Raw genomic sequence first — 24057 nt, forward strand, 5'->3', positions numbered from 1 at the left:
AAATAGAAGAAATATATAGAAAAACATGTTAAAATTGAAGATTATCATGGAAAATAATACAGATAAAATGGTAGACATAAAAACAATACTAAATTAATTGAAAGAGGAGTTACAAACATTTTCTAATAAAATTGAAGATTTACATGAAAAATATTTCTGTTAGCCTATGTCTTTTTATTGGGGAATTAAGTCCATTGATGTTAAGAGATATTAAGGAATAGTGATTGTTGCTTCCTGTTACTTTTGATGCTATTTTTATGTTTGTCTGGTTACCTTCTTTTGGGTTTGTTGGAAGATGATTACTTTCTTGCTTTTTCTAGGGTGTAGTTTCCCTCCTTGTGTTGGCATTTTCCATCTATTATGCTTTGTAAGGCTGGACTTGTGGGGAGATATTGTGTAAATTTGGTTTTATCATGGAATATCTTGGTTTCTCCATCTATGGTGATTGAGAGTTTTGCTGGGTATAGTAGTCTGGGCTGTGTTCTCTTAGGGTCTGTCTGAGATCTTGCCAGGATCTTCTAGCTGTCATTGTCTCTGGTGAGAAGTCTGGTGTAATTCTGATAGGTCTGCCTTTATAAGTTACTTGACCTTTTTCCCTTACTAGAGTTCCCTTGACTAATATTCCCTTAATATTTTTTCTTTGTTTAGTGCATTTGGTGTTTTGATTACTATGTGCTAGGAGGAATTTCTGGTCTGTTTCAGTCTGTTTGGAGTTCTGTAGGCTTCTTGTATGTTCATGGGCATCTCTTTCTTTAGGTTAGGAAAGTTTTCTTCAATAATTGTGTTGAAGATATTTACTGACCCTTTAAGTTGTAAATCTTTGCTCTCTTCTATACCTATAATCCTTAGGTTTGGTCTTCTCATTGTGTCCTGGATTTATTTCCTGGATGTTTTAGGTGACAAGCTTTTTGCATTTTGCATTTTCTTTGACTGTTGAGTCAATGTTTTCTATCGTATCTTCAGCACCGGAGATTCTTTCTTCTATCTCTTGTATTCTGTTGTTGATGCTTGCATCTATGACTCCTGATCTCTTTCCTAGGTTTTCTATCTCCAGAGTTGTCTCTCTTTGTGATTTCTTCATTATTTCTACTTCCATTTTTAGATCCTGGATGGTTTTGTTCAGTTCCTTCACTTGTTTGTTTGTGTTTTCCTATAATTTTAGTGTTTCCTCTTTAAAGGCCTTTATATGTTGACCCATGTTCTCCTGTATTTCTTTAAGAGAGTTATCTATGTCCTTCTTGAAGTCCCCTATCAGCATCATGAGATGCAATTTTAAATCCAACTCTTGCTTCTCTGGTGTGTTGGGGTATTCAGGATTTGCTGTGATGGGAGAACTGGGTTCTGATGTTGCCACATAGCCTTGCTTTCTGTTGGTAGGGTTCTTGCGCTTTCTTTTCGCCATTTGGTTATCTCTGGTGTTAGTTGGTCTTGCTGTCTCTGGCTGGAGCTTGTCCCTCTTGTGGGCCTGCAAACCTGTGTCTGTACTCCTGGGAGACCAACTCTCTTCTGGCAGGGTCTGTGCCCAGAAGGCTATAGATATGTAAATGGTATTTGGAAGGCTCCTGTCCCAGCTGCTCCACTGATCGTATGCCCTGTGCACTCCTAACTGTTCCCCTCCAGAGAGATATTGGAGAGAAGGAGGAGATCTCACCTCCACACTCAGAAGTGGAGGCATTGCTGGGAGATCACTCTTTCCTTGGCGGGCCATGCACAGAAGGCTGTGGAGCCACCTGGCTCCCTGGTGCAAATCTGCAGCAGAGATCAAAGCCTGTTTATTTTCTAATCAATTTTGCCCTTTCAGCCTTTTTTTTCCTAGTAGAGTTCTGAACTGACCCTGGAGGTCTTTCTCTCTCATCTGCGAGCACAGAAACTGGATTCTTGTGGAAAATGTAGGCTAGTGTGTCGACAGTAGGCTTGCCTACTAGGACCAAGAAGACACCAAGCAAGTATACACATGACCTCAGGGGTGTACACACATGTACATATGTAATACACATATATCTTCTGGGTACACGTGCTGCCTGCCTTTAGAGAACCCTGGTGACAGTGGTTTCAAAGAAGTGTGCCTCAAGGACAGACATTGCCACAGTGGCCATTTTCACTGGAAGGATGCTCCGAACTGGTGTTAAGGTACTGCCTGGTCCCACTGAGGCCAAATGGGGATGAGCAGACATAGGACAACTGGATCTAGAATATCTGTAGGTTGGAATCTGCCTTGCTGTGTCATGCCAGCCCTCCCATAGCCACAGGTCCCAATCCATGGGTCAGTCACCTGCACAATAAGAAACAATTGCACTTGCATTCAATGTGTGTGTGAGGATGCTCAAAGACTTTGTGCAAATACTACACAACACTAAGGGACTCAAACATTGGGAGTGAACGTTGATCCCCAGCAGGTCCTAAGGGATGACCAACCATACACAGAGTCTGGATCTCTCTTAACTGTGAATTTTTCCCCTCCTAGCTTTTGGCAAGTTAAACAAGGATTTTGTAGTCACAATAATAGGTAAAGGGGACTCTGTCCTTTGGTTTCCTTGATGACTGTCCTCTGGGATCAAACACCTTGACAACTGGTGCCAGCCTCAACTCTTCTTCCATGGCCCCCTCCCACTGCCAGAAATATCATTATATTTTCCTCCCCATGGAGAGCGAGGGGGAGGAAAGACTCAGAGAGATGATGTCAGCACTGTTAGCAGATGCTGTTGTAACCCAGATGTCTGGACCAGTTCTTCCTGTAAACTGAAGTCTGACCTCATGCATTTCTTACGCTGCAGAACAGCTCTCCTGGCTGCCGTTAAGGCACAAAGGACAAAGCTAAGAAAAGATGCCTCTTCCTGGTTTAGCTCTGTGAATAGAAAGTGAAACACCACGCTGTTTGGCCTCTTTGCTGCCTACTAGCTGCGCCCAGTCTTAAGGTAGACATCAAGGCAGGCACACCACCTTCCTCCCACTTGGCTTTTCTCTCCAGAGATTGAATCCAAAAGGACTTTATAGGAGGTCTGGCATGGAAGGCAAACTTTCTGACCTTAGAAATAGGATTAGGCTCCTTGGGGGAAATGGGGGTTGACCAAGAATTGGACTAACCAAGAGTTGTGCATATATATCCACCCATCCATCCATCCATCTATCCATGCATCCATCCATCCATCCTCCCATCCATCCATCCATCCATCCATCCATCCATCCATCCATCCATCTATCCATGCATCCATCCATCCATCCTCCCATCCATCCATCCATCCATCCATCCATCCATCCATCCAAGAAGACACTATGGAGACATGGCCTCTGTCCTCATAGCATCTGGTAGGAACAGTAGAGAAATAATTCAAGAGCCCAAAGAGTCCTGAAAGGAAGCCTTCCCTAACCTGCCTCCCCACCACATCACCATCTTCTGTCACTCTCATGAGTTCTGGCTCTCCATAGGAGGACTCACACACACTTGTCCTTGGAAGTTTTCTCAGCAGCCTGTTTTAATCAAGGCTATCTATGTATCTATGTATCTATGTCGCTCTCTCTCTCTCTCTCCATATATGTATATATATATATATATATATATACATATATATATAATGTGTGTGTATCATCTATCTATTATCAATCTCTCAATCATCTATTATCTATAAATCATCTGTATCTATTATCTATCATCTATCTATCTATCATCTATCTATCTTTGTTATCTATCTATCTATCTATCTTTGTTATCTATCTATCTATCTATCTATCATCCATCTATCTACCATCTATGTATCTATCTATGCTGGAATTGTCAGCATAGATTGATCTAGGAATCTGCTTCCTTTGCTTCCTTTAGTCAGTTAATATTTTTATATTTCTAAAATTCCCCAAAACCACCTTCTATTTGTTTTTGTGAACTTTATGCATACATGTATATAGTGTTTTCAGATTGCCTGACCTTCACACCCTCATCCCTTCATTCATCCTCCCTCCCCCCATGCCAGGTTCATGAGTTTTGGTTTTGTTTGGTTCCATTCAGTTTAACCAGGGCCATCTGTGCGAGCACTGGATTGGGACTCTCTATCGGAGCCTAGTGAGTTCCCGAGTGGGTACACAACTCCCCCTTTCCCTGAATCGGTCAGTAGGAAGTTATTCAGTAGGGAGGGGTGGAACTCCTGAACCCTTCCCTTCATTTATGCCTGACTGTTTATGGGACCATTTTTGTGTAGAACCCAAAACATTTTAAATCTGTGCAATCTTAGTTTTTAAATTAAAACACTACATTTACTCTTTTAGGGGTATATATTTGTATGTGTGTGGTATGTAATACATGTGCATATGTGTGTACAGATGTGCATATCTCTAAGTGTGCACTTGGATGCCAGGGGAGCATTCCAGTGTCTTCCTCTCTCACTTTACCTTATTTACTCTTTTGTTGACACTGAGTCTCTCGCTGAGCCGGAAGCTTGCTGTTTCAGCAAGGCTGGCCGGCCAGTGAGCTCCTCTGACCTCTCTGTCTCTGCCTCCCAGCTAGGGGTCAGGCTTGGGTGATCATGCACAGCTTTGACATAGGTTCTGGGGTTCTGATCTCACATGCTTTGCTTGCACACCAAGCACCAATCCACCTTCCTGTTCTTCACCTTATTCTGGGGAACAAGGTCTCCCACAGAACCTGGAGCTTACCAATTCACTAGGCTGCTAGCCAGGGGCCTTCAGGGACTGTGTCTTGCTGTCTTCCACTTCTCATCCTATGGCCTGCTTGAGCATTATACAATCTGGAAGGATGCAGAGATTTTGTGCAGTGTGTGTGTGTGTGTGTGAGAGAGAGAGAGAGACAGAGACAGAGACAGAGACAGAGAGACAGAGAGACAGAGAGACAGAGAGACAGAGACAGAGAGACAGAGACAGACAGAGAGAATAACTGGCCACTTTTCAGACTGTCGTGGTTGTTTTGTCTCTAAGTCAAGGGGTATGTACATAGAAGAAACAAATTCTCCTAGTTCTGACCTTCAGGGACTCAAATCTCCTCTTTTCTGTGAGGTAAACCTGATGGGCTTACCCAATGGCCTCTTTAGGTGAGTTTCTTTGTCCTTATTCAATGGCTCTCAGATAGAGGCTTTGGGGTGTGGTGGATACTAACCATTCCTTGTAAATAGTTTTTATGGACAATGGAAGCCATTATGAAATATATATATATATATGTAATTTGTACTAGAACACCAGACTGGGTCCCCAGAATGCAGCAGGTATTCAGGCTCCCCTGGGATAAAGACTTCCCTTGTCCTCTCTTCACTTTCTCCTGCACCTGAATAATCAAAAGGTAGGAAGAGCAGGCAAAGCCACGCACAGTTGATTTGGTAACCTCCATCCCGCAGACAACTTGCCAAAATCCCCAGGGCTCTGGATGAGGAAGCAGGAAGCACCTTCTTGTGTTTTCGCTCCAGAGACAGGCCAGCACAGGCAGGGGCTTTCAGACATGGGCTGGAGTTTGGAGAGTCTGCTATTTAAACTCTGTCACACCCAGGGCTTTGTCAGTTATCCAGAGACATTGCCCAATGCTGGTGATAATAGCTGCAATTACTATCAGGATTTATAAGCCAGGAATCTGCTATCCACCTGGGAGATTCGAACATTATTCCTATGGTCATGTCCAGAGTTTTCTTCAACCCAATCCAAGTGACAGTATGGGCATGTTTGTCTGTTTGTGGCTGCTGATGTAGGCTATTGTGGAATGAGCATGAGGTTTCCAGTTGTCAGAGAATTTTCTAGCCAGTCACAGGACCACTGTTGCCTGTACCCTGGACTGCCCACTGTCAACCCTACTTGCCCTTGGTGATTGGAGATGTGGTAGTGAGGCTTCAACAGACTCCAGGAACAGGTGAAAAACACCGCAGCAAATTCATCTGAAAGCAGTTGCACGCTCCTTTAATACCCTCTACCTGCCCCCCATGGGTCCCAAGAAAGCATCTCTTCTAAACACCAGTTCTGGATTGAACTGACATTGTCTGAGTCGGCAATCCTTGGTCTCTCAGGCAGTCCTCAGTTAGGTCCTCCTGCAGGAGGTGCCTTTGAGGCTGCAGGGGAGGAGGGAGCAGCATTTATGCAGAGATGGCCATGCCACTCCTCCTATAGACTGCCATTGCAGAAAGTTGGAGCGTCACCAGCTCTGATCCTAACACCCAATGTGTTGTCACAGAACAACATGTTGTCATACGCATACTATCCTCACAGACCATGGAGTATGTTTGGAGAAACGAACATCCTATTTTTGGCAGGCAAGGAGAGAGAAGTCTCACAGGTGTCATGTTTTCTTGAGCAAGTTTGCTTATTAAACAAACTTAACATCAGTCATTCGATTTCCTTCTCTTCTCACAGACCTATGACAGGCCACATGGTGTCTTGACTAAACTTTGGTTTGGGGGCTAGCTACAGGCAGCCCTGAGCTAGCCCGTGTTCTGTTGGCTCTATGGTTTGACTCAGACCCAGTCTTCACTTTCACCTTTGTGGCTTCCACACAGTCAGCTTGTGTGGATTGTCGCTTCAGCAGCATCGTAGAGCCAGGGGACTGATGTGGTCACATGACCCACATGCCATATTAAAGGTACTTACCTGAGGTCGCTAATAGATCTCACACTCTCAGTGACCGCTGCCCTGGATGAAGGCAGGTGTGAGGGGCTCCCTCCTGGAAAGAGGTTGCTAACATTTCATTATTCTTCTTGGAGTCTGCACTGGAAACTTGATTTCTGTAAGTCATCCTTCCTGCCTTTGCTGGTCAGCATTTTTGTTAGTCTTGGGTCAACTGCGATGCAACCTCTAGGTTGCGATGCAACCTAGAAAGGAAACCTCTAGGTGAAAACCTTAGGCTGGCGGCTGAATGCTCTCATTGGACAGGAATCAGGGGAGCAATGGAGAGCCTGCAGGCTTCTCTTGGGCTCCCTCTGGCAAACCAAAGAAGCAAGCAATCAGTGATGTAGGGGTGTGTGCCCTACAGCCCCCCCAAACACACTTTCCCAATAACTAAATCTCTTCCTACCCTTTCCCTATTATCTATTTCAGGATGTGATTTCCACGACTCATGTTCCTGTGTCTTGTTTTGAAAACCACGAGAAATGACTATAAGAATGGCACCAAGCCTCCCTGCTTCCTTGGGTCCATTGTGGGGCCTAATCAATCAATGACTCCGTTATTTAACAAATGTGTCAGGTGACTCACGAGTACAGGAGTGTTCTGGGAGTACCCACTGTGTCTCAGCTACTGTTCTCGACTCTAGGGAGACCGGAGGGGGCAGGGGAAGGATGAGGAGACAAAGTCAATGGGTCCCTGACAATGCTGTGGTTGGAGGTAAGTGCTGTGACATCAGCCTGGGACGCAGGAGCGGTTGGATTGGCATGCTGTCTAATATTCGTATTAGCTACTTTTCTGTTGTTGCAACCAGGACCAAACCATGAGCAAAGGCAAACTAAGGAAAAGGAGTTTATTTGGGGCTATGGCTAAAGAGGGATGGGGTCTGTAAGGGCAGGGAAAGCATGGTGGCTCACAGCAAGAGCAGGAAACTGGCATCCAAACACAGGAATCAGAGACAGAGAGAGACAGACACAGAGACAGACACAGAGACAGAGAGGCGGAGAGAGAAAGAACAAGAAGCAGAACATGGCCATAACCCCCCAGATCCAATCTCCAGGATATACTTCCTTCTGCAAGGCTGTACCCCTAAAGGTGCCATAATCTCTCCCAAACAGTATCACTCCCCGTGGATAATGCTCAAATACATGAGCCTATGGGGGACATTTCTCATTCAAACCATTGTAGTTATCTTGGAGTAAAATAAGATAAGGAGGTGAGAGATGTATGGAGAGAGTTGATGTGTATACTTTTCTTTCTGATTCAAATTGTGAGGATCAAATTGGTTTGATGTAGTCACCTAAGACTACACTTTTGTCAGTAAGCCTTCCAATAAATGACACCGTCAAATCTACAGTCTGTCTGCCCCCTTTCCCCTGGTCTTACAGAGCCCTTGGACTTATCTTCATTCACTAGGACTGAGTTGGTAAAGAACAAAGATACATGCAGGTTCCTGGCCTGTGCCAACCTCTGCAAAGTGCTTCCACTACCTCTGCCATTTAGTCCACACAAAGATCCTAGAGTCAGGTACAATGCATCTACTTAGCGTCAGTGTGGCTGTTCTTGCCGTTGTTTTGGTAAACCCAAAAAGACACTAATGAGTGAGTAATACACTTTTGCACTTGTCCTGTAGCTTGAATTCAGGCCTGAGTTCAACAGCTAGAGTCTCTCTCTCTGTCTTTCTCTCTCTCTCTCACACACACATGTACACACACACACACATACACAACACACACTCACACACACCCTCACACACTCACATGCATACTTACACACATGCTCATACACACACACACACACACACACACACACACACACACACACACAGACACTCACTCACTCACTCACATGATTTTTTTGCCAGCCATAGTAATGCATGCTTGTAATCCTACAGCTGGACCCCAGTCTATTTGGTCAACTCAAGGCCAAAGAGAAAGAATGTGTCAAAAGTCAAGGTAGATGGTACCTGAGGGAAAACAGCCGAGGTTGTCCTCTGGCCTCCACACCCATGCGTATCTGCACATCCATGAATATACACATATACACACATATGTACAAAAAGACACTAAATATTTAACTCTTAAAGATGTCTGCTATTAGCCAAGCGAGTCACCCTGTTTTCTCCAGAGGTAGTTTGTTTTCACCTAAGCCTTGGACACTGAAGCAGGGATCTTCTGGAGTATTCGTCCCCATGTTACAGATAAGACAGTTGATTCTTAGAAGAGCAAAGTGTGCGGACAAGCGGGTCTTCTCATCGCACTGTTCTCAGTCTGGTCAGTGGTAGGATGGGAGAGGGTGACGGGTGACGGAGTCGTGAGACCTTTGACAGGAAAAGGAGCTGGGGTGGTGGTCCCAGTCGGATTAATGTTTCAGAAGGGAGCAATGATGTACACACACACTAGAGGCTCTCTCCTTTAGCACAGGCAATCCTTGTGATAGATCATCTGTATTAGCCTATGGCAGTGACTCAGGATAGAACATCTACAACAGCCTTATGTCTGGTATGGAAATGTATAGTGACTTACTGAGGATTTTAACTGAAGGGTAGGCCACAGGTAGGCATGCAGTGGCTGTCCCGCCTTTGGATTACTTACTTTTCTGCCAAAACTCTGCGAAAAGCAAATGAAGGGAGGAGGGTGCCAGTCCAGCTCCCAGTCGGAGGAGTCATTCCATCGCGGTGGCAGAAGCACGGGGAAGTGCGAGGTAGAGCTGGTCCCTTACATACAGAGTCAGAAAGCAGGGAGAGATGAATTCTGGTACTCAGTCTGCTTTCTTCTTTCTAGGTCCCCAGACTGTATTCAGGGTAGATCTTGCCTCACTAGTGCAGACCTGTCTAGGCCTGTCTAGACCTGTCTAGAGGTGTCTCCTCAGTAATTTTCAATCCACTCAACCTGACAACGACATGAATCATCTCTGCTCCATCTCTGGCTCCTCCTGCCCTGCCCTCCTCTTCAGCATCTTCAATTTGGCTTTCACGGGAATGAAACAGGCCTTTCTCTTCATAGTTGATCAGCCAAGTTAACAATTGGTGACCTTATTTAACAACAATGGCAAATACAGTGGATATAAATAGGTTGGGACACAAATACCATCTGCTATTGTAAAGTTCACAGTCCTCCAGAAGACAGGGGACCTCCTTCTCAAACCCCACAAGCTGACAGCCCATTTGGCAACCACAGTCACCAACAGGTTTTGCAGAGAGAATAGGTTAACAGTTGTTCTGACAAATAGGCTAAGGGGTTGGAAGAAAAGAACTCGGGACAGAAGCATGTGTGCTCACTGGTGTTTGAAAAACATGTGACCTGAACACAATACTTGTGTTGAAATGATTTTGCCTTTTCTGGTTCTTTTCTTTTTTCCAGGCCTAACCTTCTCAAAAGGCTGGTTCTAATTTGAACTGGTTCAGTAGGATTTGAAAAACAACAACATTGATATTGTTTTCAGGGCAGCAAAAAAAAAATTAATACTTGGGCTGGGTTTGGAGTTTGGATAATTAGTGTTGTCCAGTTTGGTTGGTGAGTCATATTACCCTGGTCCACATTACTCCTCTCTATGAAGAATGATTCAAGATCAGTTCTTGTCTTCTAGTTTGGAGCCTAAAAAAAATGTCTCGTCTCTTTGGCCCTAAGGTGTCTATAGTCTCAGCAATCCAAATGTGCCACTCATTGGAGACCAAAAATTACTAACAGATAAAGTGGCCCTTAAGCCCCCTGAAGCTGACAGTGATTGGCACTTCATTGTATAGGTGCCCCACATAAATCAATAGCTCTTTTCATCCAGGTGCTCACAAACAAATGGTTCCTCCAAGCTATGGGTCTGCTTTGGTGGGAAGAGGCTCAGTTCACTCTAGAAGCTTTGTAAACTGTCCAGGGTTTGGCCCTAATTTGAGCTTTCCTGATTTCTCCAGTTTGTAGTATTTCTCTGATTCCCTGTTGCTTCTTCATGGAATCAGTATTGATTGACCAGGTTTTGAACTCATGGAGTTGGTTACTTTCAAAACAAAAGGTCTCGATGTCTTTACTTTTGTTACAAAGAAGCCATGAAACATTCTCTTCAGAGTCTAAGGTCAATAATCCCTTAGGCATGTGGGGATGCAAGTCTGAGGGCCACTCAGCAACCGTCCATCCTTTCTGACAAATTCTGACTCCGCAAATAAAATAGTGTACCATACATTTGATTAATACAAATGAAATTCATTTATGCACATGTAATCCGGTTTGTTTGCGTGTGTGTAGGTATACTGATTGTTTGTGTGATTTCCCAGAGTTCATGTACTAGAGTCTTGGTCCATAGAACCTGTTAGGATTTTTAAAAGGTGGAGCCCAGTGAAAGGTGATTGGGTCAAAGGGGACTGTCTTGTAAGGACCAAGGCTTCTCATTCTCCCGTGAAGACAAAGGTGACCAGATTGCTGTAAGCAAGTGTGGCACCTCTCTTACCTCTCAGCTCATGCATGTGTGTCCCTCCTCTGGTGAGTGGTTTCCTTTCTGTGTCTCTGCTATGTTGTGATACAGTCCTATGGCACTATCAGATTTCAACATTGTGCACTGCCTAATCATACATAGACTTGTAAGCTAGGTCAGAAGAAATCCTGCCACCGGAAATGGAAACACAGTCCGTGACAAGGGCAGGGCACCGTGGGTGTCCTCTATCCTTATGACTTACTCTAGTATTACGGCCTCCTCCTCTCTTGTCCCATTGTGTTGCTTTCTAGAGTCAGCATTTGCATCCTAGCAAGAACCATGTGTCACTGATGCTGCTGAAGACATCCTGTGAATGCACTTAATAGAAACACAAATGGATTTTGGTCTCTTTTTGCCTACAGGTGTATCATGCATACACATGTGTACAGACTGAAATGCATGGGACTGCAACTGCAAATACTTAGGATTGAAAAATCCTAAGGTCTGATCTGCAGTATCTACTTGTTCCCACGCTGTGAATATCACAGCCTGTTTCAAGGTGCTGACATGACATCATGGGATATGAGCTGGGCAACAATAAGCAATAGTACATCAGCATGTAGAATTCCCACCTCTCAAGCACAGTGGGTAAAATGGGGTAGCATGCCTGGAAGGGACTACCTGGGACCCTCAAAGCTACTGAGAGGAATTTGCAGAGCAGGAGCTAATTCTCTCAGAGTTGCTAGTGAGTTCTTTGGGGTAAACGTCTATTTAGTTTGCTCAGGCTAGACTCCCACATTACTTACCCACAATGCCCCAAGAACCTCACTAGGGTAAGTAGTAGTGCAGAGTATCATCAGAACCTCCAGCAGAGCTTGCTGGGGGAAATGCATGCTGGGATAGCACAGGCATGGAGGGGGTGTGCTATCCTCTTGTAGCCTTGGAGGTGGTAATCTGGTGTAATCCCCTGGGTCTTGACTATCTGGATGGCAGGAGACAGTATTCCTCTGGTGTCTCAGGAGGAATGGTAGGGTGTGCAGTGGAAGCCAAGACAGAGCTGCTCTCTTTTCCACTTTCCATCTTTTACATTCTGTCTCCCTCACTTGCCTGGGTAGATCGTCAACTCCAAAACTGAGGATACAGCAAGAATGAGTCATGGTCTAGGTAAAGCAAGAGTGTGAAGAAGAAAGAGAAACCCCCTTAGGCGGCTAGAGTACCAGAGGCTAAGGTGTGGGTGGCAGTCCCAGGACAGAGCAGAGAGATGTTTTTACTTAGACGCATAGAGACCAGTCCTGCTTATGGTTGCTGAGTGAATGTTCAGCAATCATATGGACAAACATTTGGTTGCCTCCTTCAACGCAGCTGCAGACACAAGTTACTGTGAGCTGTGAGCTGGTACAATGGGATCATGGGCATCCTCAGGGTCATCAGAACTAGGGTTGAATCCAACCCCTAACCTTGCTCTCGTGTGACTTCGTAAATGGCTTTAATTTTCTGTCGGATTCATACTGAGCCTATGAAACACCTTTCTCCTCTGTCTATGAATCAAGTGCCCCCAAACAAGGCTAATTTTGGCCCGGTCTCTTTTCAATCCACTCTTTTGTTTTCCTGTCCTTGCTGAGTTCAGACCCCAAGAATTGGTTGCTTTGCTTCTGTTTGGTGACAAGTAGAGTTAAAATGTTATGTTACTAACTTGGTCCTGGTTAAAAAATAATAATAATAATGTTTTATGTGTAAAAGCTCAGCTTTGACAATGACTGTTAGATAGATAGCAATGTTTGTAGAACTCCTTAACTTGTGGATTGCCATTTTCTAATTACTAAAAGGGACATTCCATTGTCCATGGCAAGACATCTATCCTTATACCAAATGTTTGGGCTATTTGCTATAATACTATCCAATGATTCCCAACGGTCCAGACCTGATCATGTTGTTTGTTTGTGTAGATATCACCTATGGCCACCAGTGGTCAAAACATAGAGTCCTACCTTGGGAGCACACCCATTGCTCCTAGGGTCAAAATACAAACTCAGCAACCCCAAGGTAGCCTTGCTAGCCTGCCCTTTCCATAATGCCCATATCCCAAAAAAATGTCCATTAATGTTTCTCGGCCTCTCAGTTTACTAGGAGCCACAGCCCTGAAGAACACGTCAGTAGTCCCTAAGGTAGGAATGGGGTTCCTGTGCTCCTATCCCATCTGTGCTGCAGAGCTGACTTCCTCTGTGTGGATCATGTGTGGATCTTACGTAGGCAACCATAATTTCTACGAGCTCCTGAGCACAATACTATGTCATATTGGAAGCCATTGTTCTGCCACAGTGGCTCTTTGTCTTTTCCTCTCCTTGTCTGTGGTATTCCCTGAGCCCTGATGGGAGGAGGTGTGATACAGATACCTCGTTTACACCTGAGCATTCTGTAGACACACATTCTCTGCACTTTGACTCTTCTTAGTATACTGACAACATTCCACATACTGATGGAGAGTCATTCCTTTCAAGGCTGACTTGGAAAGATACTACATCAGAAGCAGCCTATGTTCTGTTTACCTTTGTGTCAGTGGATTTCACCAGAGTGAGCAGAAGGTAGAAGAATGAGCAATGAACAACTACTGACTCGTTCTCACACATGTCCTGCAAGGCACATTTCTGAGAAACCTGATCAGCAGCACGATTTCTGCAGCCGTCCAGCTTGTGAGATGAATCCCAACTTTGTTGCTTACAAATGACTTTTAGCCAGGTTACTTCATGTCTTTAACTCATACGCGGAAGTCATACTAACCTCATAGGGTTGTGGATTCAATATGAAACTGTGGTACTTAGCAGTGCCAGGCGAAGATCTCATCTAGGACAGGATAGCTTTGATGGCTTGCCCAAGGTGTCCAAGTTAACTTGATAGTCTCTGAATGACTCCATGTGACTGCAAGACTGGCATCTTGGAACAGAGATTCTATTATTGCAGAATCAACCCACCCTAGAGACAGGACACTGACAGCAATCACATCGGCGTTGTGCTTAACCTAAATGTATTTGAAGATCAGACGGAAGATTCAAGTGAGCCCCATGTCTAGAGAAACAAGAAAACCCAGTGGAACCAGGCACAGTTAGTGAGTTTTATGTCTCGATGCACTTCACACAGGCAGGACATCTCTTTCATCATGGTGGCCTTCACTGTCACCCCCGGTGATTGTTAATAGATGTTTGCAGTTCCCCAGTACATTTGGCTTTCACAAGGTCTCTGCTTCCCAGGCAAGAGCCCAAGTTCATCAAGCCAATTTGGCGAAGCAGCTGATGGAGGCACGAACCGTAACTGTAATTAACAGAACGGCGTTGAGGCTGAACACACAGAAGGGAAACAAACAAGCCATTTAATCTCCTCTTTACTCCGCGTTAGCCATCTAATCTCCTCTTTGGCTCTGTACATCTGGAAGGCATATAATTTTCTAAACATTTTATTATAAATGTTCAGGGTTCCCCCCCCCCAAACTGCTGATTTCATTTGTGCTTAGAAAGCATTTAAAGGGAGACTGGGAGGCAGCTTAGGATCTTGCTAAGCCAGCATTCACGGTGAGCTGTGCAAGCCCTTGGGGTGGCTGCTGTGCTCTTCAACAACGTGGCCTGGGGCTCCTTTGAAACTGAGGAGTAAACAATCCTGGAGGTGAAGGGTTTGCACCCATTTGCAAATTTGATTTGTTCTGAGGAAGAATCCCTATATGGGGGGTTTCTCCTCAGGCGTGGATCAGTGCAAGAGAGCTACCAGCAGTTTCTGGAAGTCCCCAGAGGTATCCGAGCGAACCATGTCAGCAAGTGACTTCTGATACTTCTCCTGGAACTTGACTTTTATCCCCTGCAGGTCCACCTGTGGGAAGGATGACAACAGTGTAGGTGACAGCATCTATGGGGTGTGTGTTGTAAATGGCAAACACTCTCATACGCTACCATATTCATTGATTATGCATTTAAACATCCCTTGGGAGCTCAGCTGGCATTATATTTCCATTTTGAAGATAAGCAAAGGAAAGCCTACTTTAGCTCCCTAAAAATAGGCTTTTTTTTTTTTTTATGTGTGTATGTATACACACACCCATGCACAGATTTCATTAAAGTTTTATTTGTGGAAGCTAAAATTTAAATCGCATATTTTAAAAAGTTATTAAATGGCTTATTTATTTTTATTTTATGTACATTAGTGTCTGTCTGTTTGCACGTGCGTGTGAGGGTGTTGGATACCCTGGACCTGGAGTTACAGACATTTCGTAAGTTGCCATGTGGGTGCTGGGAATTAAATCTGGGTCCTTTGGAAGAATAGCCAGGGCTCTTAACCACTGACCCTGCTCTCCAGCCCCCTACACTGCACATATTTTCATGTGTTACAAGATATTTTTCTTTTGAATGTTTTATAGGTGTTTGAAAGGGGTCATTCTGGGCTGCAGAGTGGTATACAAACAGGGAGGTGGTTTTCCAAGTCATAGACAGTGTTTGGTAGAAAGGTAAGATGATTTTCCAGATGGAGGTTTAAAATTAAGCGTTGGGAGCTGGGGAGATGGCTCAGCCTTTAAGAGCACTGACTGCTCTTCCAGAAGACCCAGGTTTGATTTCTAGCACCCACACAGCAGCTCACAACTGTCTGTAACTCCAGTTCTGGGGTAGAGACCCAAGGAATCTAATGCCCTCTACTGGTCTTCCCGGACATAAGGCATACATGTTGCATGGATAGATATATAGGCGAAAATACCCACACACATAAAATCAATAATAATTTAAAAAAAGAAATAATATCTTCCTTGTACCAGATCAGGAAGAATAATAGTTCCAGTTAACACATTTCAAACTGATCGCCATTTGTTGGTCTTCTTTTGAGTCTAATTCATAGAAAGCTTAAGACCTCGGGGGCTAAAGGGAGATCAGGAGGAAAACAGACAGCATTGTCCTGCTTCGGTTTCCTCCAGCTGCAAAGAGGAAAGCTACTCCAGGGGGGAAAAAATCCAGACTGGACAAAGCAAGTCTTACAAAGAAACAAAGTTTAGGTTTCTGTTTTGGTTTTGGTTTGAGCTCTGCCTTGCAGCGCGGCCGGCCTAGAAACCCTAGACAAGCATCTGTTTCCCTTCTCTTGCTTCAGTGTATGCTTGCACTGAGGAAGAAAAGAAGAGAAGGTAGGAGAGGGACAGAGAGAGTAAGGAGTTGTTCGCTGTGGATGCTGCTTTCCATGGAGAGACGATTGGAGGACCTGCTTGGACGTCCTCTAGCTGGCCAGCTCGCTGCCCAGTCCTGGGGGGAGGGGCAGGATGATGGCGTGCAGGATTGGGCAGCTGGCATTTGGTTCTAGTCCACGTGGAAGATTAGAGGAAGATCCACGAAACATATATGTGCTGGGTCTGAAGCGCTCCAGAGAGATTGACCACATATGGAGATATGACCCACACTCACACGTGGTCTATTTAGAGACAGAATTGAACATCGTGGGGTCTATATTGGAGTGAACATGGAATGCTGACAGCCCGTCTGGTGGGATCCAATCTCTCGAAGGGTCTATAGAACCCCGCTGCTCTCAAGAGCTCCCTGGAACGTCAGCAGGGGCTGAGGGGCTCAGAGCTGGAGAGACAAGGCAGGGTGTCTGAGGGGAGGAAGAGAGACTGAGAACCGAGGAGAGAAAGCAAATTCTAGAAGAACAGCAAAGAGGCTGCTCACATGATTAAGTGGGGGTGGGGGAAATGAAGGAGGGGGAAGGGGAGAAATTCCAGGCACAGAAATAAAAAATGAAAGAACTTGCCTTGCTGCTGCAAAGCTATATTTAAAAACAACGTCAGCTGTTAAGTGCTTGTCGAAAGGCATAGGTCAGATTTGGGGGTGGTACCTCTCCCTCTCGGCCGAACATTTTTTTAAAAGATGTCTGTGGTTTTTAACTGCTTGATTCCTTTCATTTGTCCAAGGCTTCTGACACAGCAGTGGGGGACATGCCTGCCGCTTCCCCTTAGGTTCACTTCTCCTGCTGACCAAGGCCTGACAGCCCCAGGCGCTCACTCTCTGTGACGCCTGCTGGCTGCTTCCAAGTTTCTGCCTACTCTTACCCTTCTCTTTCTGACACTCACATTCTTCTCTGCAGGGGTGTGTGTGTGTGTGTGTGTGTGTGTGTATGTGTGTGCAGACTTGTCCTTAGGGAGCAAAAGGAGCCCCAGTCTTTTTATATGCGAAGTGTTAATATTTGCGTCGTAGTGCATAAACATCTTTTTAGTATTCTCTGTGCCATTAAGTTTGGATGAGGAAAGATGATCATCAGAAAAAGTGTCTAAAATGGCTTTTTGAGAGGGTCTGGATTGAAAATGAAAAACCAAGAAACTGCTTTGTTGAAATTTTAGGGGGGGGTTGATGTTTTTTTGTTTCGTTGTTCTGAAAAATCGTACTTGTAAGGTGCGCTCCGTTAGATAAAGAGTGAAGAAATCATTTGTGTACTATCTCTGTCTTGCTATGGGGGTGACCCCTTTCCATGGCTCTGGTTTGTCTTCCTTAAAATAGAGCTGGGTGTAGCTGTGCAACCTTGGAACAGCCCCAACAGTTCCTCTCTACACAGAGAGTGCCACCAGCTCACTGGAGCCACTGATGACAAGAATAGAAGCAACTCTCAGTATTGTATTTTAATAAAAAGCAAGAAGGCTGAAGCAGAGTCCAATGTGTTCTGCATAGTCTGGGAAGGGAAGGGCTGTCTTTGTCTTACAGTTTTCAAGAAATAGTCCAACAACAACAACAACAACAACAACAACAACAACAGTAACCAATGATACCAGTGGGAGAAAATGATGTTGATGTCCCCTTTTTGGAGCCAAGTGTGTCTTACCTCTGCTCTGGTCACAATGATGCGAATTAACGTCTCCTCATCTGTCCCCATACCCTTCATGGCCTTGTAGAGTAGGTCAGCAAAATAGCCCTCAAGGTCCTGGGCACAACTCACTAGGAGGGAGGGAAAAGGAAGGTGTGAAATGTTCCCATAGTCTGTGGGACAACACAGGGAACCCGTACAGGCACAGCGTGTCCCAGCTACCCATGGGACTTCTGGATTTGACAGGCAGAGGCTTGGAAGGATCTGACTTTTTAACTGTTGTGACATGAGATCTAGAAGGTTCCCTGGGTCTGTATAGCATGCTTCTTCAACCAGAGCTGAGTCAAGACCACTGCAGAACGAGGAAAATGGATGGCCTCTATTCTCTGCAAGGCCTGGGGACATAGCTGAGGCTACACAGTGGAATCTCCAGGGCTAGCACAGGGCTCTGTGGGAGCACAGCTTGGCCAGTAGCCTTCCATAATAGAACTGCATATTGAGGTTTGCTCGCTGGACCACACCCTGCTTTCTTGTGTTCAGAAACGTCTACACCCTTTGTTTTCCTTCTTACATTTGTTTGGATACCTTCTGCATTACCATCTGCAGGTCTCCAGAAGCCTTCATCTGCTATTTGGGACAAAGATGTCTGTCTGTCCCTACTGATAAGGATCCCCTCTCTATTGTTGTTGCCATGAACTCCTTTCTTGCCCTCCCCTTGCCTGCTATCTTTGCTCTATTTACAAGCTGGTGAAACTTGGTGTTTACTCGTCAACCAGTCAACTGGATGCCCCTCCTCAATGGAGGAGGGTCAGCACTTCCGACCCCTTCTCCCAGGCTGCCAGGCATCCACACTACGCATGCTGAAAAGGAATGAACTGTTTCCGCTTTAGGTTGTTGGCAGTTTCCTAGAAAGCTTACTGGTATTACTGGTCTTACTTTTTTTCATGTGGGTTTTGTTTTGAGATAAGGTTTCATTCTATAGCCCAGGCTAGCCTCAAACTCAAGCAATCCCCCTGCCTCAGATGGGAGTTACAGTGCTAGAATTACAACAGTTTTTCCAACGTTAGTAATAGTAATAATTAAATTCAATTTAAGCATGTGACTCAAACCTTTATCTGTACTGGAGCAGGGCTTTCATTTCCTAGATCACTACCTGTGGCTGATGTTTCTGAACAAGGGAGAGGAACAGAACCCTGGTCAGGAGCAAGTCTCCCTTTTTCAGGCCAGAGAGCAGTCACTCAAGTTTCAGTGGAAAAGTCAAGGGTCAGGTGTCTCATCTCGATAGTCCCAAACTCCTGGTTTGAGGTGGGTAGGAAACCCCAGGCTACCTTATCAAGTATATACTTAAAACTTGTTGTGGTCCTCAGTCTATATATGAGCTGCTGGCATCCACAGAGTTTTCCTATGACACTCAGCACTGATGGATGTCCAAAGGCCGGCGCTCCCTGTTAGTAGCAAGTAGCACGAATCCCTCGAAAGGTTGGGCCAGGATAGCTAGGGAATATCTGTACTAAAACTGTTTATGTTGAGAGGAAGCTGTGGCAGCCATGGTTTACCACCATACCCTGATCTCGCCTTTGAGGAGTGGGACTCCGCAAACTTTACTAGGCATAGGACCATCACGGGGAGCTTGTAATGGTGGATTTCCTAGCTCTGTCCGACTTCCGGTTTCTCTGTGGTAAACCTGGGCAGGGTCCAGGAAACTTTCCTAACAGGAGCTTTTTGAAGCAGATGGTTTATGGGCCCCATTGAAGAAGTGTTTATGGTGGTGATCATGTGATCTCAGCCCCTATAGATCTGAGCGGTAAGGTGATGTCTTCATGAGGTAGGTAGAGTAGGGTTGGGGATATCTAGGAAACACAGCTGTGAAGCCATTTCTTTGTGAGGTTGACTCTCAGTGTCTTCTCTGTGCACTTTTACCTCTGAAACTATGAGTCCAATTGACACAGCTTTCAACTCTAGGGCCTGGCTTTTTCCTTCTTCCTAATCATATGTACTATCTGTTTTCTGTCTTCACTGTTGCTTAATAGATTGGTGTGTATGTGTGTGTGTGTGTGTGTGTGTGTGTGTGTGTGTGTGTGTGTGTTCTTTGTGGGCATTCAGCTCCTTATGAAAAAGACCTGGGTCTTTCACGCCTCTGATCATACACTGAGCACAGCTCTGAGCCAGGCAGGTACCAGGAAGACACTGCCATTGAATGGTGGCACTGGTGTCTTCTGATTGTGCTCTGGGGTCTTCTTGCTCCTCATGTCACAAGTACAGGTAAAGGTCTGGACCCCCAGAACAAGTCATTGAGTAGATCCATCATGAAGCCCAGAAGCTGTCCACACGGAACATGGAAGTGTGTTCCGTGTGGAGCATGGGTAGCGTTGGTAACATTTAGAGTTCTGTCCATCAAATCGATGGTCGCTAATTTGAATGTGAAATGAGCGTAGCTGGGAAAAGTTCAACTGCTGGCATTGTTTAAAATAAGACAGCGAGGACAAAACATCCTCCGAATGCCACAAAGGGGTTTGGCAGAAGAAGCACATATTTTAGGTTCCAGAGCTGCTTGTTTGGTTCGTTTTCTTTCGAGGGGACACGTCCCTCCATTCCTGTGCCATTGGCAATGGTTCCTTGGACTCCCTACCGCAGCAATGCAGACAATGGACAATGTCTTCATTCCAGAGACTTACAAAAAGGGAACGGGGGCATGCCAGCCATGGCTCCGTGCCCATCTCTGCTATTTCCTGCCTTTGGGCAACACCTGAAGAGAAGGTCCTGGCATTGGCTTGGTGTGGCCAAGATCTAGCCTCTCTCCCCTCTGGTTCTAAACAGACCTCATTCTTTGAGAACACTGAAGGGAATCCAGTGGAAAAAGAAACCCTCTGGCCATCAGGCACGCTGCAGAAACTTGCCCATAGGGCCTAACTGTGGGTACTTTTCAGTGTGTGTCACGTAAAGTGCATACTGCTCGCTGAGCTGAGGTGATAGGCTCAGGCTTTGGATGGATGCTCTCGGGAACCCGTACTCCCAGTACAATCACAGGAGATACTGTGCTGGACCTCACTTAGATGCGCTCTATAGGATCAGGCATTCAGTGTCAGGATTGCTTGCTGACTGCTAACAGCTAGGTCCCTTCTCAGAAGTCACCTTCCAAGTGAGAGAGCTGGCTGCCCAGTGTTGCAAATGGTCCTGGGGTGTAGTCTGGCTCCAGTGACTGGTCGGTGTAGAGTCTTTAACAGAGTGCAGAGACCTGCCTTTTTGCTTCACTTTGGACACACCCACCTTCGGAGCTCCCTGGGGAACAAAAGCTACCATCCACCTTCTGCCCAGTGCTGCTCAGATGTGGTGCTTCCAAAACGACTCAAGTCAAAAAGACACCCTCCCACCCCCGCCATCTCTCTGAACGGTTCCAAGGAGCCCACTCTGGGGCAGTGCTCTCCTAATTTTACTTTACCTATAGTTAAATAGGCCTTCTTCAAGTCTCCTGATGTCTCCTCTTCAATGGCTTCTTCCATGTCTTTGCCAATGAGCTGGAGAGACAGACAAAGCCCAGGCATTACTGCAGGGGTTGCTGTCAGCCTCAGCTTCCTTTAGAAAAAGTGCCAGATTTAGTGCTGTGACCCTAAGGGTGCCTGTCCTGCCTCTTGCATTGCACGGCATGATGGTCGTCCCCCTTCTCAAGAGGTCTCACTGCTGAGCAGTTGACCATGTTGACTCCAACAATGCCATTTCTTTAGTTCCCATTTTCTCACCGGTAAAGTTAGGAAGTGGAGCGATAGCAGATGTATGTGGGGGCATGTCCATTGTGCCACAAGAGGAACTGGCATGACAGGTAAGGTGGAGCACGTCCAAACCCCAGAAATCTCAAAAATTGAGATTAGAATCTCACCCTGCCTCTGAGCACTTAACCCAAGGATCCAGCCCTAACCAGGTCTGTCAGTCACTTAGCACAGCACCTGGAACTCTTCCCCATGCAAGTGAGGCATCTCAGTAGCCTTAGCCTTCAGCCAATGACCTTCTCCCTTTATAGATATGCCCACACCCTTCCCCAAACGTGTAGAAGCCTTGGTTAACTCCCCATACAGCATATGCATCCAAACCCAGACCAAATAAAGACACACGAACAAGTTGAGACCTTCCCAGATTGCTGCTTCATTCCAGGTCTTCAGAGAAGGCCTTTGCCTAAAAATCAATAAGGCTAAGATTTTTCGAAGAAGCCCCCTCTACTCCTCCCTTCCCCTGCACTACTCCCCTTTCTCCTTCCAGCCTAGCAAGAGTGTCTGATACCCTGGAGGGAAAGGAGGACTGTGGACCCCGCCCGTTGCAGACTTTCTTTGCCCTGTTGGTTACTGGATATACATACACATACACATACATATACATGTGTGTATGCACATATATGTGTATATATACATATATGTATATATACACTATAATGGTATTTTTTAGTGTATATGTATGATATATGTATCTCTCTCTCTCTCTCTCTCTCTCTCTCTCTCTCTCTCTGTGTGTGTGTGTGTGTAAAGAGAGAGGAGACAGACAGAGAGAGCACACCCATCACAGACAGCGTGTACTGAGGCCAGTGGAGGTACTCTACTTTATCCCTTTATCACTTTCTACCTTATTTTTGAGACAGGGTGTCTTACTGAACAGAGAGTTAGGTATAGGCAGCAAGCCCAGGTGACCCTTCTGTCTCTTACTCTATCTCTCTGCCATAGCTCTGATGTTATAGGTACCCGTGACCACTCCTGGTGGCTTTTGTAAGTGGGTGTGAAACTCAAATGCAGGGTCTCGTGTTCCTTCATCAAGCGTTCTTATATATTGAGTCATATGCTCAGCCTGCAACAATAATACAGTGTCCTAGTTTCTAGTTCGTTTTCTACCTTTTCTGTTACGAGTTCCCAGGAGACTATGGCTGAAACTCTGGCCCGGGGCTCTCTCTTCTCACCTGTCTTGGGACTGTGGACCCAATCACTTGCAGTTTGGGTAAAGTAGGAGAGGCCATGAAGTTGACGATGGAACTTGATCTCATGATTCATAATAGAATGGGGCTCCAAGGGCTGGAAGGCAGGGGCCGACCACTTCCGTTTACTGCTGGGTGACTGACTGGTGATGGTCTTCTACGGTCACTACTGCATCACGTCACTTGGCGCAGTATTTACACATTAGGTTTCTTTTCAAATATTTACAGAAACTGAAGTTAAAGTAAATTGTGCCTATCCTTAACACAAATACTGCCAGGGCCAAGCTCAGGGAAGGCAAATAAAGAGCAAGGCGTGTGCTCTGCTGGGTTTGAGGGGTTTTGTCTCTTTCTTAGAAATTGTCTTTGAGGACAGGAAACAATCGATCCTCAAAATTATTGAGACATTTGAGTACACACAGGTAGAGCTTGGGGCTTTTATCGGAAAAACAAAGGCAAACAAATATTCTTTGTGATGTAAGGACAGTGTGTGGGGGGGGGTTGTGTGTGTCTGTCGGGGGTTGACAAGGGCCCTCCCCACCATTCACCATTCATTCTGGAAGTCTTTTATGAAGCCTAGAACACCAGATCCCAAGGGAACAGGAACTTTCAAGCTCTCCCTTTCTGAGCTGCCGCCACCTTTCTGAGGTTTGATGTGGGAGTCAGTGCTTTGGAAGGGATGGGTACCACTTCCCCTTTGTCGTGCAGACTGAGACAGTATTTCACGAAGACATTTTGTTCGCACAGGTCTGGGTTTAAAAAGTGAAACAAAGCAAAACAAAAAACCAAACACAAAGCAAACACACACACACACACACACACACACCTATTTGTTTCTATTATTAGGACTGAGTCAGAGCAGTGACTTTCAATTTTCTGTGGCCTCTCAGCCTCCAAAGCAGACACAAGTGGGGAAGTACATTTCTGCGGAGGCGGGAGGTGGGCTTCTGGCTGCGGCTCTAAGCATCAGTCCCATGCTCTATCTCTCTGTGTGTGGTATAATAGGGGGTCTTGTTTCTGTATCTCTCGGGAGGCCATAGTCTCACAATGTCCTTTCTCTTCCTGCTTCTCCCCTTATCGACAGCTGCCTAGGGATCTGTGTGGACCCCTGAATAGAGTCTGAAGACAGCGGGATAGCCCATGCTATTGGGACCCTCCTTTGCAAACTTTTCCCTTCAGTTCTTGCAATACCTGTTTTTTGTTTGTTTGTTTGTTTGTTTGTTTTTTTACAGTGCTCTTTCTGATTTTTGGACCAAACTAATCTTGGATACTAGATAAATGGGCTTCAGTGCCTGTAAAGGAACTTACAGGAAGAG

At 45.5% G+C, this 24057-nt stretch overlaps 1 protein-coding gene across 1 annotated transcript in view; it reads right to left on the reverse strand.

Moving 5' to 3' along the window:
- Nucleotides 1-14693: 14693 nt before the first annotated feature.
- Anxa13 (annexin A13) overlaps nucleotides 14694-24057 on the reverse strand; it is a 78943-nt gene continuing 69579 nt past the window's right edge. Inside the window, exons 11-13 of the mRNA XM_052161554.1 lie at nucleotides 21233-21308; nucleotides 17812-17924; nucleotides 14694-14838 (exon numbers count right to left, since the gene is read on the reverse strand). Of these exons, the coding sequence (XP_052017514.1) occupies nucleotides 14719-14838; nucleotides 17812-17924; nucleotides 21233-21308 (309 nt within the window). The 3' untranslated portion in view covers nucleotides 14694-14718. The remainder of the gene's footprint in view (nucleotides 14839-17811; nucleotides 17925-21232; nucleotides 21309-24057) is intronic.

The sequence above is a fragment of the Apodemus sylvaticus genome, chromosome 17 (assembly GCF_947179515.1).
Source record: "Apodemus sylvaticus chromosome 17, mApoSyl1.1, whole genome shotgun sequence".
NCBI classification, from domain to species: Eukaryota; Metazoa; Chordata; class Mammalia; order Rodentia; family Muridae; genus Apodemus; species Apodemus sylvaticus.